Below are 18139 nucleotides of genomic sequence, written 5' to 3' on the forward strand. Positions count from 1 at the left end.
CTCGCTTCGCCGGGACACAGGCAACCACACTCTTTCACCAGCTTTGGGTCTTTGGTGAAATGTCCCCTCCCAGGCGAGGCCTCTTCAGATCCATCTTATTGAACATATAGCACCACCTCCCCCAGACCACCACTTCCCTGATTTTCATCCACAGCACCCCACACACTGTGCATTTTACCTCTTTACTTATTCGCTGTCTGTCTCACCCTTTAGAATGTAAACTCAAGGACCGGCTTTTTAAAAAAGATTTTATTTATTTAATTTTAGAGAGGGAAGGGAGGGAGAAAGAGAGAGAGAGAGACATCAATGTGCAGTTGCTGGGGGTCATGGCCTGCAACCCAGGCATGTACCCTGACTGGGAATTGAACCTGCGACACTTTGGTTTGCAGCCCGAGCTCAATCCACTGAGCTATGCCAGCCAGGGCAGGACCGGCTTTTTTGTTTGTGTTGTTCACTGCTGTACCCTCAGCACCCAGAACAGGTGAGTGCTTTTCTAAGGGGTTCTAAGCATACAGCAGGCGCCTAACCAAACAGTCGGCGATGACTAAATGCATGAGCAAGACCATTCCATCTCCTCTGGGCTCCTGCCAGCCTCTTTTTTAGGGGCTGAGGGGGCTCAGGTGGGGGGCAGGATATAGGGAACAGCCACAGGAAATGGGGGGGTCCCCGGGAAGGAGGGGCTCTGGACAATGCCAGCCAGTGCCAGACAGCAGCTCAGATACCAGGTTCACTATGACATTGGGGTCAGGTGGCAAAGGATTTCCGATGTGGCCCCCCGGGTTGAAAGTAGCAACGTGGCCAAGTGTGAGAGCCCCAGGGCAGAGAGAAACACGCAGGGAACCAACCAACCGCACACACAAAACACCCGGGTTTTGAGAACACGCAAGGGAATTGTTCTCAAGCACACGAGGAGTTACCAATAGCAAGAAGGTGGTCCTAAGGGGTTGGACTAGGGTTAGTGAGTAGAAGTTACAAGACACCTATTTTGGTTTGATATGAACAGCTGTCCCCCACTGTCCCCTCACCATCCCCCATGACAGCTGTCCAGCAATGGCTGAGCCCAGGATTCACTTAGGCATGGGCTGCGCTTCCCCTGGGGATATTCAACAACCATCTATTAAGTGCATTTACTCCGTGCCAGGTGCTGTGCTGGGCAGTGCGAAAGCCAAGGAGACTACATCTGTATTATTCAAATAAATAAATACATATACGGTGCAGTTACTACTCGCGAAGACGCAAAATTAAGTTGCCAGAGGGAGGGGCTTTACTTCAGACAGGGTTCGTTAGCCTCTCTAGGGCCTCCTGGACAGGTGACAGGTGACAGGGCCTCCTGGACAGGTGAGAGAGCCCTGAATGGCACGCACACTTCAGCGGGTGAGATCAGGGATGCGCGCCCCGGGGCAGAGGAAGAGAGGAGCGGCGTGCTAGGGTGGGCAGGGTCCTCAGCGCGCGCACACTGGAGGAACACGAGGCCGGAGGCCCGGAGACCCGGAGGCCTTGCCCAAGGATGCACAGCAAGTCGGCGGAGCCATCGAGTGGTGGAGGGTCAGCTGGGTCCCCGTGCCACCACCTGGAAGCCGGATGCCTACCTCGTTGCCGGACCCAGGAGCTGTGAGCCGCGGGGAACCAGGGGCAAGTGGGGTGAGGCTGGAAGGTGGAGCGAACTGCGGCCGGACCCCCACTGGGGTGGGGAGAGGAGACAGGGGGAGGCCCGATGACGTCATTTCCGGGGTCGGGGTATATAAGCGGGCGCGCCGCGAGTGCAGCTGCCACTGCTGCCTCTACTGCAGCGTCCCGACCGAGTACAGTGAGGCTGGTGGGCGGACCGACAGACGGACGGACACCGAGACGCTGAGGCCACCCCACCTACCGCCAGTGCCACGGTAGCCCGCTCCGCACCGCCCGCCCAGCCACCCCTCGCTCGGGTGCCCGCCGTGCCCGGGCCCCAGACCTCCGGCTGCTTGGCGCCCCGGGTTCGCCATGCGCTCCGCCGCTGTCCTGGCGCTTCTGCTCTGCGCGGGGCAAGGTGAGCGAGCGCGGGGTCTCGGGGAAGAGTGTCCTGGGCGCCCTGCCTCCTCCCGCCCTGTCCGCTCCGACGCCCAGGCACCGCGCGGCACCACACGACCCTCCATACCTGCCCCACCGTGCGGGGAGTTTTCAGCACCGCGGACAGCGCCTCCGCCTCCCTCCTGGCCCCGCGAAGTGGCCTCGGCCCAGAAGCCCCAGACCGGACGCTTTGGGCGCGACTCCTGACTCGGCCAGGCAGGGCCCCCCGGCGCCTCCACCCGCTGTCTGGGCTGCAGTCCGGGCTGCATCAGGGCCAGCTCCGGCTCCGTGCCTTGGCTGGCCAAGGTCACAGGGGGAGGAGATGGGAGGTCTGAGGCTGGCTCCAACTCTCGCGGCTCTCCCTCTTCATCCTCTCGCTCTCCCCGTGCTCCTGCCCTTGACTTTTACCTCTCAGTATCATGTCGCACAGCCCTCCTTCTCCCTCTCTTCCCCCTCACCCCCGGGTCTCTCTGCCTCTCCCCCCATTCTCCTCCCGCCCCAACCCCATCCAGCCCTTGGCCTTGTTTTCACACTTGCCGTCAGCTCCCACACTCCCTCCAGAGCAGAAGCTGCCCCAAAGGGCAGGGTGTCAGGCTTCAGGGCAGCCTCTGGGAGACTCCCCCTTGGGGCAGCAGCCAGGGAAGGGAAACAAAATCAGCCCCAGCATGTCATTTGGGTAGAGGCCAGTTTTGAGCGGGAGCCCTGAGGTGGATGGGCCCCCAGTGAACCCCGTCAGGAAGGACTGGGCTCTCCCCTCAGAGCGGAGGGGTGACCCCAGCTCTCTCTTTTTGTTCCCAGTCAGCGCCCTCCCTGTGAGCAGCCCTGCGAATATAAGGGACACCGAGGTAAGAAGGGGTGCAGGGGTGCCCAGGAGGGGATAGGAGGGCCCCAGGGGACGCCGAACAGCCAGTCCTTGGGCAGCCGCAGAAGTGAGTCTGGCATAAAGCCAACAGCCGGCACTGCGGCTGCCGAGCCCGGGGACAGCTTGCAAAAGAACACATCAAGGCTGCCCGATTGCCCCGCCATCCTGCTGGGGGGACTTCCCCAGCATCCTCTGAGCGGAGTCTGCAGCCCATGGGGGCCTGCTGTGTCTCTCTCTCCTGCGGGACTGAGGTGCCGGACCCACTGTCTTGAACATGCCGAGTCTGGCAGACCCACTGAGGCCAGTGGGGGTGGCTGCTCCGCTCTGTGGCCATGGCCGTCCACACACTCCAGGACCAGGTCTTCACCTCCCCCTTTACTTTTACCCTCCCCCACCCCCAAGGCTCCTCCAGCAACACGCCCCACCCTCCAGGCACTCAAGCCGGGGTTCTCCCAAAGGGCTGCCATGAAAACCTTTGTCATGGCTTCTGCGCCCAGGGTCCCGGTCATCTAGGGCTGATGGTGGGCGTCACCCAGGAGAGGGACTTAGGAGACACTGGCAGGGGGTTCTGTGGCCAGCAGGAGACACTGCACGTCGGGCGTATACTGGAAATTTGTTCCTGTCTGAGCTGGGGCCATTTTTCCGGTCTCTGGTGTTCACAGACTCTTTCGCTGAGAGTCAGATAAATCTCTGCCCCTACTGTTTCCAGCAGCTGTCTCTTCCATCCCAGAGAGGCTGTGGTTAAAGCCCAAAGCATCAATTTGCTCAATTATGTTTCCTCTCCTTTAGTGGCAGACAAGGCTGTATTTAAAGTTCTACCACTCATTGTAGCTGTGTGGTCTTGGGGAAATCCCTTAACTTCTCTGAGCTTCCCCTTTTCCCATCTGTAATAATATTCTCCTGGAGGAGAGTTGTGAGTAGGAATCAGGTGTGAGGTGCCTGGCACATAGTAGGTCCTCAGTAAATAGGCACTGTTACTCCTAGAGGTTCCCTTCTCAATCTCCACACTGTTCTTGGGGTCCATACCCAGTTTCTCCCTCTCAGAATCTGTCCTCCTGGACTGTTGGTCATCTGCTATCCCCAGTGCAAGGTCTGGGGTTGCAGGGAGAAACGAGGTACAGGCTGAGGGGCCCTCCTCGCCAGGTCCCTTCTGGGAGACATTTAGTCACCACATTGTACTCAGGAGCCTGGGTCAGGGGCACCAGGACGGCTGGGTAAGACCTGAACGTTCCATCCTCGGATGCTATGACAACTGCACAAGCCGTTTGCCAGTTTGCCATCCTGGATCCTTGGATGGGTTGCCTTGGCGCCCGTACACACAGCCTTCCACCCCCTCACTCCCGACCAGCATCGCCTGACGCGCGTCTGACACCTCCTGCCCCTCCGCCTGGCTCTAGACAGCTGAAGCGGGCTGGGGGGGGTGTGGCACTTCCCGCTTTCCAGAGTGCTTGTTCTCCTCAGTCCCGTCTTACAAAGGAAGACACTGAGGCTCAGAGCGGCTGAGTCACACACCCCAGACAACACAGCCGAGATTCCACACCCACTGCAGTTGGCACTGTCTTCGAATGTCCATTTACCAGGTGCCTGATTATCCACAGCACCTTGCTAGGCACCTGGCTAGGCCTGGGTGGGCGCCCAGGTGTAACTGGTGCACGCCCACCTCCAGCAGCGGGCCCATCCCGTGGAGCCAGACGGTGATTCCCTGCGGGTGACGGCGCCATGGCTGTCGGGAGGGAGACAGCGATCCAACAACTGTTTCCAGACAGGGCAGAGCCAGGGAAGGCCTTTGCTCTCCCCTGGGCAGTCGAGGGAGGCTTTCTGGAGATGGCTGACTGTTGTTTTTTTTTTTTTAAGATTTTATGTATTTATTTTTAGAGAGAGGGGAGGGGAGGGAGAGAGGTAGAAAGTTAGAGAAACATCAATATTCGAGAGAAACATCCATCAGCTTCCTCTCACATGCCTCCAACAGGGGACCTGGTCTGCAACCCAAACATGTACCCCGACCTGGAATCAAACTGGTGACCTTTCCATTTGCAGGATGACACAACACCCGCTGAGCCACCCCAGGCAGGGCAGTGGCTGACCTTCCGGGCATCTGCAAGACTAGAGCACTCTGATAAGACGTGTCTGATGCCCAAGGGCAGCGTCCCCATCTTTGGAGAAACCCTTGGGGGTGAGAGGGTACCAGGGAGCCACCCCCACCGGAGAGGGGCACCTGCTGGCCCAAGTGACGGGGTCGCCTGGCACATGATAAGAAGCGTAAAAGGTTTCCCTTGCCATTGCTCTTGTCTGGCTGAGAAGGCAGAGCCGTGCCCCTGAGCTAGACGCGCACGGGCTGCCGAAGACAAAAGCCAGTGCCCTAATGTCAGGGGTGTTAGACTCATTTTCACCGGAGGCCACATCAGCCTCGCAGTTGCCTTCAAAAGGCCAAATGTAATTCTAGGACCGTACAAGTGTAACTACTCCTTAACAGTTCAGTGAGAGCCCGGTGCTGCCGCCGGATAGAAACAAGGTGGAGGGCCGGATTCGGGCCGCTGGCCCTGTGTTTGCCGCCTGTGCCCTATGTCCTCATCTGAAACTTGCCCTGGAGCTCCCAGGGGCTGAGTCCCATGCCCAAACCCACCCCCGCCTGCCCTGCTCTCTCCCCAGGTAATGAAGTGCATCATTGAGGTCATCTCCGACACGCTCTCCAAGCCCAGCCCCGTTCCTGTGAGCCAGGAGTGTTTGGAGACACTCCGAGGAGGTAGGGGCCAGGCCGGTGAGGTGAGGGTGGGGCTGCTGCCTGCCGGGCTGGGGGGCTAGGACATGGGTGGGTGGCTTGTGATGGAATTCAGCGATCTAATGCAACGGGCACTGACCTCGTGCGTGCCTGTCTGAGTGGTGCGGGGAGAGGAAGGTACCCTGGAGCTTACCGGCTAGCAGGGGGGCAAAAATGAGCTCAGATCGTTAGGATTCTGGGCAGAATGCAACCAGGGCTGCCAGGGAGTGTGAGCCCCCTGCGGACAAGGATTCGGGTGCCACAGTCCCAGTGCCGGCCACACCTACGGCTGCGTGATGCATAAAGGACCACCCACGATGGGCATGAGGAGGAAGAGGAAGCTTTGCCAAGCTGGCAGTCACGTTTGGACCCGCCCTTGGTTAGAGCTGTCATTAGCACTGGGGTTGGGGGTAAGAGAAAAGTGGGACACCAACAGGTGGCGAGAGGGAGAAAGGGAATCCCAGAGGATCAGGCGGCCCAAGCGAAGGCACGGAAACGGGCAGACAGGTCGTGCTGGAGGACGCCCCTGCCTCTCCTCAGGTGGGCTGCTGTCCCTCGGCCAAGGTCCGAGTGCTGGGACAGGGGCTGCCCTTGCTGTCACAGTAGAAAACTGCCTCCTGCCGCCTCAGAGACTGGATCATTTCAAAAGTGTTATCTCAAGCCCCGGCCTTGCTGCCACCTCCCAGGCTCTGAACCCCCAGGATCCCGCTCTTGTGCTCAGAGGAAACTGCTGATGGCCGCGTCTTTCTCGACTGTTCTCTGGCCATGGCCCATGACGACTCTCCCTCATTGCAGATGAGCGGATCCTCTCAATCCTGCGACATCAGAATTTGCTGAAAGTGCTCCAAGACTTCGCTCTCCAAGGTATTTGCAGCCACTGCACCTGCATCTGGGTATATTCCAGGGACGGAGAGTCGGGGAATCAAGGTGGAAGGTCCGGCAGGTCCGGATCTTCCTGACCCGCAGTTACCTGCTTTCGACTGGAGAGGGGGACGGCGGGGTCCTCCACGTCCCCGGTCTGGCCTGCCGTCGATGTAGTTCAAGAGATCAAGGCCCAGGGAGGTTGAGGGTCTTGCCCAAGGTCAGGCAGTGAGTCAGGGCCTCGCCAGGGCCTGAGGCAGCTCTCCGATTACCCACAGCCCCAAGTTCAGCTGCTGCAGCAGGGTCGCTTTCTTGACTGGGGGGCAGAAAGGGTCTGTTTCCTCTGGCCATTCCAGAGACTCCCACCGTGGGGGCAAGTCATCGCCAGCTGCAGAGGGCAGGGAGCCCTCATCAGGAACAGGCCCAGGTGGGGACAGTCCCAGGTGGTGGCCGCAGCGGCAGCCTCAGGCTGACGCAGGGGGAGGGGTCTCTGGATCACAGCAGCAGATGACAGCTCGGGGCTTGGACGCAGGCATGGGACTGGCTTTCTCCCAGGGGCCTGCACTTATGGGGTCCAGGGTGAGCGGCATTTGCCTGAATCAAGAGCCCCCAGGAGGTAGTGGCCACTGTCATGTAAACTCCTGCTGCAGGGCCCCGCAGCTACCAGGAGGGTCCTGAGAGGGCCCCAGTCTCCGCTTCCGCCCCGGGACCCTCTGCTCCATCTGAGTCTTTGTCGCTCTGTGGGGCAGCAGGTGGGGCTTGTTCTCATTTCCGAGGTGAGGAACTGAGCCTGGAGGTGACGTGGCCACCGATGGGCTCCAGCTCGGTGGGGGGGAACCGTGGCAGCCAGCCCTTCCCCGCTCCTTGAGCTCTCGCCGGGCACGCCTGGAGCCTGACACATGAGGAAACGGAGGGGGCCTTCCCTTCTGGAGACAAACGTGCCGGCTCAGACCAAAGGGGGCTTTCTCCTCCTTTTCTCACACCAGGTGCCAAGGAGAGGGCGCAGCAGCAGGAGAAAACACAGCAGCTTTGAGGAGGAGCTCTCAGAGGTTCTTGAGCAGCAGAGCGACCAGGACGGCCCGAAGGGTGCGTGCTGGCCCGCCTGGCCAGGGCGGGGGAGAGAGGGAGGGGATGCTAACAGCCGCTGGTGTAGATGGAGGCCTGCTGGGAGGCAGGAGCCCCTCCCTGACAGCCTGTCACGTGGCTGTTACTCCCTCCCATCTACAAGTGAGGCCCAGAGAGGGCAAGCCCCTGGTCCAAGGCATCACTGGAGACACGGCTCTGGGTCTGTCTTGCTCCCAAGCCCTCCTTCTGTCCCATCTGCTCACCCCAGAGCGCAGGGAGTGTCTGGCCTGGCTTTTCCTGTCAGGGCTCCTGCCCCGAGCACCCACCCTCCCCGGGGCTGGGTGGTCCCTCGGCCTAGCCAAGTTGCAGGAGGGTCCCAGAGGAGCAGGCACGAAACACTAGACGAGCTGGATCATCTTTCTCAAAGCCAGAGAGCATTTAGGGGTCGAAGAGATCATGGCTTAGGTCAAGGGGATTCTGTGACTCATCTTTCTACCTGCAAATACCCCCAAAGCACCCCCGCAGGCCCTGCCCTTTGCACTGGAAGGTGGTGAAGAAGGCGAGCCTGCAGGAGCCGGGGTCTTGGTGGTCTTCCGTCCGGAGGCCTGCCTGCTGGTGTGGCCCGGGGGCGCTCACATGGGCCGGGGCCGTCTCCCCAGGGGTGGCTGGGGCAGGGCGTGGGCTCCCACATGCTGGTTCCATGGCAACGAGTGTCTGCCAGGAGCGTGACCGAGGATGTGTGCCAGGGGCTGCGGGAGCGGGTGCAGTGAGTGTGCGTGCGTGTGTACGTGTGCACACCTGGAAGCTTCACCAGGGGAAGTGGCCAGTGTCCATGCAAAGAGCACCCTGTGCTCGGCATTCGGCAGCTTGGGCCCAGGGCTCAGCCCGGCAGCCCACGGGCTTCACAGGCACGGGCAGGCCTCCGCGCCTTCCTCGGGGTCCGTCTGAGCCTCTGGGAGCGGACGGCGGCGGCACTGTCGGCGGGAGCCCTGGGGTCGCGTGGTGGACGCACGCTGCTCTGTGAGACCGTAACCGTTTCTGGCGCTGGGAGGGGCTTCTGCTAGTTCACAGGCTGTCTCCAAACAGCCCCAAGGAGATGCCTTTTAATGAAAACTGCAAATACTGGGGAGCCGAGCACTTTTCCAGGATGCTCGAGACCGAGAACCCCACTCGGAGGGGAGAAGGGAGTCACAGTACTGGCGCCCCTCACACAGGGAGGCTGGGGGCCCCTCCCCCAAGATCACACAGTAGTTCGGCTGATGTCCTAACTTTCTACTCAGGACTCTATCTTCTGGGGACACTTTAAAGGCCTTTTTTTAAAAAAAAAATCGCCCTTCTTCTTTAAGAGGTGGACTTACAAAGAAACTCAACCCATTTGTGCCCAGGTCGAACGGAGACGTGGAGAGGGGAGCTCTGGTCCTTAGGTCTGAACCTGGGCTCTGGGGAGACCGAGTGCAGCCTGGTCCTCAGGGCCTGACTCGGCTCCGTTCTCTCTGCAGACGGGCCGGACGAGATGCCCCCCAACGAGTCCTCGGAGGTAACGTGGGAGTCCACAGAGGAAGCGAGGGACTCGAGCGAGGCGGAGAGGAATGGCGGAGACACGGACGGAGCCGGGCCCCAGGCCTCCTCAGAGCCTGGGCAGGGGTCCACGGTTGAGGAGGACCACCAAACCTCAAGGGAGGAGGAGGCTGCCAACACCCACCCCCCGGCCAGCCTCCCCAGCCAGAAACACCCAGGCCCTGAGGCCGAGGGGGACAGCGAGGGCCCCTCCCAGGGCCCAGTGGACAGAGAAAGGGGCTTGGGTGCAGAGCAAGGGCAGCAGGCAAAGAGAGAGGAGGAGGACCCAGAGGCTGGCGAGAAGGTCGTCTCTGAAGAGGAAGGCCCCACCGCAGCGTCCGACCCCCACCCCAGCCTCGGCTACAAGGCGGCACCTCCAGGTGAGTGTATGTATGCCGTCCCAGACCTCAGTGATGTGTAGGGGAGGGGGCGGGAGGGAGGGGGGCCGCACTCATAATCTCACTCCACCTGCAAGACCACCCTGACAGCAGGTACAATCTCCACTTTCCGGATGGAAACTAAGACTCAGAGAGGTTAAGTAATTTGCCCAAGGTCACGCAGCTAATTTGTTAGTAAAACCGGAGATTCCAACCCAGGTTTGTCTGACTCCAAAAACCGTGCATCTCCACTCTTCCACAGAGATCCCCACCCCCAACCCACCCAGGAGGCCACAGGGGCTCTGCAGGCTGGGTGGGTAGGCTTTGGAACAGAGGGTCAGCATGACAGGGGGGACCAGGCTTCTCTGGGGACTGTTGTTGGCTTCAGCTGGGTTCGGGAAAGACTCCAGCTTCTCCATGGGGCCTCGTCAAGGTCCTTCCTCCCTGAGTAGCCAGGTGCCTCGAGTTGAGGGCTGCTGGACTGAGAGAGCTAAAGAAAGAGGCAGGCTCCCGCCAGCCACCACCCCCCTGGACGCTGAGAGGGTCTTGCAAAGCATGGGGGCAAGATGGCTTTTTCCAAGTAGAATTCCAAGTAGAATCTTGAGGCGAGGCTGAGCCGGCCCTGCCTGTGGGTCCCCCGGGGAGTGGCTGGGCTGGGGAAGGTGGTGACCCCACCCTCATCTCCTGCTCTTGTCCACCAGCTGCTCCAGGTCGATCCGAGGCTCTGGCTGTGGACGGAGGCGGGAAGACTGGGGCTGAGGAAGCTCAGAAGGGGGAGCAGGAACAGTCCTTGCAGGAGGAGGAGGAGGAGATGGCAGGGGCCCTCCTAGGCCCCTTCCGGGGCGGGAAGAGCAGGGAGCAGCAGCAGCAGCAGGAGCAGGAGCAGGAGGAGCAGCTCTCCAAGGAGTGGGAGGAAGCCAAGCGGTGGAGCAAGATGGACCAGCTGGCCAGGGAGCTGACGGCTGAGAAGCGGCTGGCGGGGGAGGCCGTGGAGGACGATGACCCGGACCACTCCATGCAGCTCTCCTACCAGGCCCGGGGCTATGGCTTCAGGGGCCCCAGGCTGCGAGGCTGGAGGCCGGACCCCCAGGAGGACACGGTGGAGGCGGGCCCGCCCCTCCGGGGGCACCGCTACCCGGAGGAGAAAAAGGAGGAGGAAGGCAGTGCCAACCGCAGGCCAGAGGTTGGTATGGGCCGAAGCCAGCCCCAGGCCAGGGCCCTCGGGTGTGGGCCCGGCTGAGGGGCAGGGGCCCCCAGATGTGTGTGTGGCTGACACTCCACGAGGGGACGCGGTCCCCTGGGAGTCTGGGATGGAGAGGGGCTCACACAGGGAGCTCCTGCAGACCCAGCAGAGACCTGGGAAGGGGCAGCAGAGAGGGCGCGTCAGGCGGGAAGGCGGGTGACCCTGGCTCGCAGCGGGCACCGGGTGAGGCCGGTGGGCAGGCAGGCAGCAGAGGGGGAATGTTCGGATCAGCATGTGGAGGCGGGAGAGGCGGTAAGTCGAGCTGGTCTCCGGAGACACTGCGTGGCAACTGTCCTGAGGACAAGGGAGTCAGGGAGTGACGGTGGGTGGAGCCTGGAGCTTCGGACGGAGAGAGATTGGAAACTGGAGGACCTGAGGGGACCGGCCTGAGGAGGGCCATGTGCTGCCCAGGGGATCCAAGGCCAGGGCACGATGGGCCCCCAGAGCTGGGAGGGCATGAGAGGACAGGACACTAAAGGGACAGCTGGCACTCTGGGAAGACCCTGCAGGTGGTCCAGCCAGCCCCCCGCCCCCACCCCCGCAACCCCACATAGCCCAGGCACACCCTTCTCTCCCACCCTGAATAGCAGAGGGGGCGGGGAGGGCCAGTTGACCTTCCGCCTGGTGGTGAGTGGGGGAAGCATGCGGGTGCCCGAAAACCTGGGTTCTGCCTCCTCCTGCTGTGGGACCTGGGGCAGGTCACTCTCCTCCGAACCTCATCGGTCACCACATTGTCATGACCAGGCCACACGTGAGCTTTGGAACCCAGCCGTGCCCAGGGCTGCGTGAGCAGCTCAGTGGGGTAGAAAGATGCAGCCCCACAGGAGGGGGGGCGGGGGAGCCAGGGCCCCTGGCAGGCTGGCCACACAGCCGTGGGGCTGCAGGGGGCGGGGCAGGGGTCAGCGGTTCAAGCCTCAGGGCCCAGGTGGGAATCAGGACCTATCTTATGGGGGCTGAGGCCTGCACACCCAGGGGAGGACTCGGCCCTCCCTCAGGTCTCCGACCCTCTCTCTGGGCCTGGCAGCCCAAGAGGAAGAAGGCACCTGACTGTGTCCCCAGGAGACCAAGAGGATGGGGCTACAGGCAATAGCAGCTTGTCCCCCACTCCTCTTTGGACCCAGGGCAAGGCTGGGCACCTTTGAGCAGCCCCTGCCCCACCCCCACAGGGGCCCCGAGTGCCTGCCAGCTCACGTCTCCATGGGCAGAGCGGGGCCCTGCGCTGCAGGGAGCAGCAGCGGGGACCATGCCGCCCAGGCCAAGGGTCTTCTTAGAAATGGCCCCAGCATGGCAGAGCTCTGGGGCCCCCGTTTCCATAGCAACCGAGTGGGTCCCTGGTAGGGTTGTCTGTGCTGTCCCAGTGCGGGGTGGGGGAGGGTACCCTCTGTAGCCTGGCATCCAGCAGGGGCCCCAAGACCATCCCTCCTGGGTCAAGGCCAGAGGTGGCCTCCCCTGACTCCTGCTCCGAGTTCGAGGGCCTGGAAGCTCCCCAAAGGGGGGGCACCCAGCCAGGCTCACAGAATGTCCCTTGAACCAGCCGGTCAACCAGGGCTCAGGGCACCTCACTGGGGCAGGTTGACCAGGGACAGCTGGCACCTGTGTCTCAGGCCCATGGCCACTTAGGTCAGGAGGCCTGGCCTCACTCCAGGAGCCACCGCCATGGTCTAGGCCTGGCGTGGGGGACCGGAGGCTTTGTTTCCCACGGGCCCCTGGAGCTGTTTGGGAGGCAGCAGGCCTGAATTAAGGGGCCACCAGGACGGGGTGGGGTCAGGGCCCGCTTCCCCGAGTCCTGTGCACAGTACTCCTCAGAGCAGCCCTGTGGGGTGGCATCCCTGTCCCCGTGGTACACAGGCCGCCGAGGCTCAGAGAGGCAAAGCCACGTGGCCAAGGCCACACAGCCAGCCAGCGGCACAGCCTGTCCGGCTGACGGCACACTCCGCCGTGCTGGCTGGCGTACAGTCCCTGTATGACCCCCGGTCTTCTCTCCCAGGACCAGGAGCTGGAGAGCCTGTCGGCCATCGAGGCAGAGCTGGAGAAGGTGGCCCACCAGCTGCAGGCGCTGCGGCGGGGGTGAGGCGCCGGCCGGCCGCCCCGGCCCGGACCCCGAGGCTCCTGCGGTCCTCCTGGCTCTGCTGTCCCCTTTACAGGGCCGGGCCGGCCGCCCTGCGCGCCGCTTCCGGTAGGGAGGTGGCCCCAGCCCGCCCTCGCCCAGGCCACCCCGCTGCCCCCATTGTCCTTTCCTCCCACTCTGGACCCCAGTGCACCCCTCTGCGGGGCGGACCCCTACAACTTTAAACGAGGACCCTCTCTGTGAACACAGGAAGCTTTCTAGAAGTTTCCCTTCCACATCAGAGCCACTGGGCACAACTGCAATAACTCCCGACCTGTGGGTGAAAGCTGAGGACCCCGACTGTAAACCTTCTGTGCACACTTTATCGAAGGAAAAATAAATCTTCTCTGGGCTCTCCTGTTTCTCTGAACGTCCCCCCCTTGACTCAGAGTGTGGTGGGATGGACTGGATTCTGGCAATGGGACAGGAGGAGGCTCGGTGTGCCCGGGGCGACTCTTTCCCGGACAACTTCCCAGCCATGAGGTCGTGGGCAGGGACTTGGCACCTCTGAGCACCAGTTGTCTCGTCTTCTGTGCAAGAGGGGGTTGACATCTGCCTCCAAGTGTGCAGGGATTAATAAGTAACACATGCAAAGGGCCCCTGGTTCCTCCCTGTCCCCGGTGTGCCAGCCACACACGAGCTGGGCCATGCACAGGCAGGTCGGTTTGGGAAACAGCCTCCACTCTCAGTGGTGCTGGGGAGAGGCCCTGGCAGCCCCAGGGGAGTGCCCGCTGCCAAGGCCACAGGGCCCCTGGGCGTGAGTCTGTCACCCCCTCTGACTCGGCACATACACAGGACTCAGGGCATTGGAAGGTCTTGCACATTTGACGGTTCACGGGAGGGTGGCAGGTCTCCGTCTCTGCTTTGCGGGTTTACACGACTGAGGCTGACAAGGAGAAACGACTCACTGACGTCACGGGCAGGGCGACACCCCAAACATGGAGCTGTGGGGACGGCGGGGCTGCACATCAGCGTGGGCTGGGCTTGCATGCCGGACCTGCCGAATACCAGGGCCGCTCAGTCGTTCAGCAGACATTTGTGAGTGGCTGCTTTGGGCCCGGCAGACCTGGGCACACAGGTACACAGGACAAGCCCCGACTTCACGAAGCCACTGCCCAGACATGCGGGGTTTGACGTCAGACGGGAGCTGGGACCCCTTGCCCAGCTGGGGAGCCTGGCAGGTGTTCCTGGCTCTCTCGGAGCCTCTGTTCCCTCCGCTGTGAAGTGGGGTTAACACTCACTGTCTTCTTGCCAGATTGTGGAGGGGGTTCTCGAGGCCCCGACAGGCCAGAGCAGAAAACCATTATGATGACAACGCGAGTCATTTGAGGGGGGTCTCAGCAAGTCACAGGGTGGTGTCTGCTGCTGCTGATGCCCGTCCTCTCCAGCACAGGGGACAGCCTCCGAGGAGCTCATGCTTTAGGTGTTTATTTCTTCACGTTGCAAGGAGACAGGCTTGCCCCGGTCCCTAACAGTGACAGAAACAGGCATGACGCCATTTTCCACTGGTCAGTCAGGTACCAAACGTTCACTGCCAAGTCTAGTGAGCCAGTGGGTCACCTTGTCCTAGAAACAACCCATCCCTCAGATGGCCACCTGTGCCGCCATAGTCCCAACCCCGTGGAAGACATGCAGCCAATTCAAAGGAGCCGGCGCAACTGATGACTCAACAGAAGCATTCCAGGCCAGCAGGGAGTGGCGTGGAATTTTCAAGGTGATAAAAAGCAAGGACCTACAGCCAAGGCTACTTTACCCAGCAGGGCTATCATTGAAAATCAAAGGAGAAATAAGGAGCTTCCCAGACAAGAAAAAGCTAAAGGATTTTGTTAACACCAAAACCGCAGTGCCGTTAACAGCACTGCAACAGATGTTAAAGGGCTTACTTTAAGGAGAAAGAAATTAAAAAAAAAAAGACAGAGGAAAACAGTCTGACAATAAAACGGCACTAAGTACGTATCTGTCAATAATCACCTTCCATGTAAATGGCTTAAATGCTCTAACAGAAAGAGGGTAGCTCAATGGACAAGAAAACAAGACCCATATATATGCTGCCTCCCAGAGACCCATCTCAGATCAGAAGATACACACAGACCAAAAGTAAAGGGTTGGGAAAAGGTATTTCATACAAATGGAAAATGAAAAAAAGCTGGGGTAACAGTACTTATAGCTGACAAAACAGACTTTAAGCCAAGGCCACAGTGAGAGACAAAGAAGGACACTCCCTAACGATAAAGGGAACCATCCAACAGGAGGACACAACCTTAGTAAACGTTTACACACCCAACACAGGGAGCACCCACATATGTAAAGCAAATCTTGAGGGACACAAAGGGAGAGATTGACACAAACACAGTCACAGTTGGGGATGTTAACACCCCACTGACTTCCATGGACAGATCTTCCAGGCAGAAAATCAACAAGGAGATAGTGGCCTTAAACGGCACACTAGATCAAATGGATTTAGTTGATATCTGCAGAGCATTTCACGTCAAACCTGCAGAATATACATACTTTTCAGGTGCATGTAGAATGTTGTCCAGCATAGACCACATGTTGGGACACGAAACAAGGCTCAGTAAATTTAAGAAGACAGAAATCACATCAAGCGTCTTCTCTGACCACAACACCATGAAACTAGAAATCAATCACAAGAAGAACAATGGAAAATATGCAAAGATGTGGAAGCTAAATAACATATTAAACAATGATTGGGTCAACGAGATCAAGGAAGAAATCAAAAGATACCTTGAAACAAATGGAAATGAGGACACGACAATCCCAAATCTGTGGGACACGAGCAAAGCAGTCCGAAGAGGGAAATTCGTAGCATTCCAGGCCTATCTCAATAAACAAGAAAAAGCTCAAATGAACAATCTAACTTCACACTTAAAGAGCTTGAAAAAGAATAACAAAGTCCAAAGTGAGTGGAAGGAAGGAAATAAAGATCACAGCAGATACAAATGAAATAGAACCTTAAAAAATGATATAAAAGATCAACGAATCCAAGAGCTGGTTCTTTGAGAAGATAAACAAGATTGACCAGACTCATCAGGAGAAGAGAAAGAGCCCAAATAAATAAAATATGAGAGGAAAGAGGAGAAATAACAACTGACACCAAAGAAATACAAAGGACTGTAAGAAAATATTATGAACAACTCTATGTCAACAAACCGGACAACCTGGATGAAATGAATAAACTCCTAGAAACATAAAATCTTCCAAAAATAAATCAGGAAGAATCAGAGAATCTGAATAGACAGATTACACATAATGACACTGAAGCAGTGATCAAAAACCTCCCAACTAACAAAGGCCCTGGACCAGGTGGCTTCACAGGTGAGTTTTACCAAACATTCTGAGAAATAACACCCCCTCCTTCTCAAACTGTTTCATTAAACTCAAGAGGAGGGAAGGCTCCCCGACTCATTTGACGAGGCCGGCATTATCCTAATTCCAACACCAGATAAAGACATCACAAAGAAAGAACATTATAGGCCAATATCCCTGATGAGCACAGATGCTAAAATCTTCAACAAAATATTAGCAAACCAAATACAGCAATACATCGAAAAGGTCATATACCATGATCAAGTGAGATTTATTCCAGGAATGCAAGGTTGGTATAACATTTGTAAACCAATAAATGTAATTAGTTCACCACATAAGCAAAATGAAGGACAAAAACCGTATGATTATATCAACAGATACAGAAAAAGCTTTTGATAAAATCTAGCACCCACTTATGATCAACACTCTCAACAAAGCAGAACTAGGAGGAACATACCTGAACATAATAAAGGCCATATATGACAAACCCGCTGGCAGCATCATATTCAACAGGCAAAAAAACAAACAAACAAAAAACACAAAGCTACAAGCATTGCCCTTAAGACCAGGAATAAAACAGGAATGCCCACGTTCACCTCTCCTACTTAACAGACTACTGGAAGTCCCAGCCACAGCAATCAGACAAGAAGAAATAAAAGGCACTCGAATTGGAAAGGAAGAACTAAAACTCTCTTTATTTGCAGATGACATGATGCTGTACGTGAACCCCAAAGATTCCACCAAGAAACTACCAGAACTGATAAATGAATTCAATAAAGTAGTAGGATACTAAATTAATATTCAGAAATCAGTTGCATTTTTGTATGCCTATAATGAACTAACAGGGAAATTAAGAAAAACAATCCCATTCACAATTACTTCAAAAATAATAAAATACCTAGGCATGAACCTAACCAAGGATGTAAAAGACCTGTACTCAGAAAATTACAAGACAATGAAGAAACTGAAGAAGACACAAGTAAGTGGAGGCACACACTGTGTCCATGGATAGGAGTAATTAACAACATTGAAATGTCCACACAGCCCAAAGCAATCTACAGATTCAATGCAATTCCTGTCTAGATTTCAATGATGTATTTCACAGATCTAGAACTAATATTGTAAAAATTCATATGGAACAAAAAGCCCACATAGCAACAGTGACCCTGGGAAAGAAGAACAAAGCTGGAGGAACCACGTTACCTAAAGTCAAACTATCCTACAAGGCCACAGTGACCAACACAGCCGGGTGCTGGCATAAGAATACACGTCAATCAATGGAACAGAACAGAGAGCCCAGAAATCAGCCCCCACATTTATAGTCAATTAATATTCGACAGAGGAAGCAAGTGCATACAATGGGCTACAATTGTTTATTCAGTAAGTGGTGCTGAGAAAATTGGACAGGTACGTGCAGAAAAATGAAACTAGACCACATTCTTACACCACACACGAGAATAAATTCAAAACGGATCAAAGACTTAACTGTTAGACCCGAAACCACAAAAATCCTAGAAGAAAACATAGGCAGATATTGCTCATAGAAATTTTTTATCAGCTGTATCTCCTCAGGCAAGGGAAACAGAAGAAAAAATAAACAAATGGGACTACATCAAACTAACAAGCATTTGCACAGCCAAGGAAAACATCAACGAAATGAAAAGACAACCCACAGAGCGGGAGAACATATTCGCTGATACATCTGATGAGGGGTTAATATCCAAAATGTATAAAGTACTTACAAAACTCAACACCATCAAAACAAACGACACAATTAAAAAATGGGCAAAGGACCTGAACAGATACTTCTCCAAAGAGGACATACAGATGGCCAACAGACATATGAAAAGATGTTCAATGTCACTAATCATCAGAGGAATACAAATTAAAACCACAGTGAGGTACCATCTCACACCCATCAGAATGGCCATCATCA

At 57.1% G+C, this 18139-nt stretch overlaps 1 protein-coding gene across 1 annotated transcript; it reads left to right on the top strand.

Moving 5' to 3' along the window:
* Positions 1-1651: 1651 nt before the first annotated feature.
* CHGA (chromogranin A) lies at positions 1652-13239 on the top strand. The gene is given in 9 exon segments (XM_036013423.1): positions 1652-2026; positions 2845-2891; positions 5558-5651; positions 6462-6530; positions 7514-7539; positions 7541-7613; positions 9092-9535; positions 10237-10709; positions 12757-13239. Coding segments are annotated over 9 exon segments (1356 nt in total). The 5' UTR covers positions 1652-1980; the 3' UTR covers positions 12841-13239.
* The last annotated feature ends 4900 nt before the right edge of the window (positions 13240-18139 follow it).

The sequence above is a fragment of the Phyllostomus discolor genome, chromosome 1 (assembly GCF_004126475.2).
Source record: "Phyllostomus discolor isolate MPI-MPIP mPhyDis1 chromosome 1, mPhyDis1.pri.v3, whole genome shotgun sequence".
Taxonomy (NCBI): Eukaryota; Metazoa; Chordata; class Mammalia; order Chiroptera; family Phyllostomidae; genus Phyllostomus; species Phyllostomus discolor.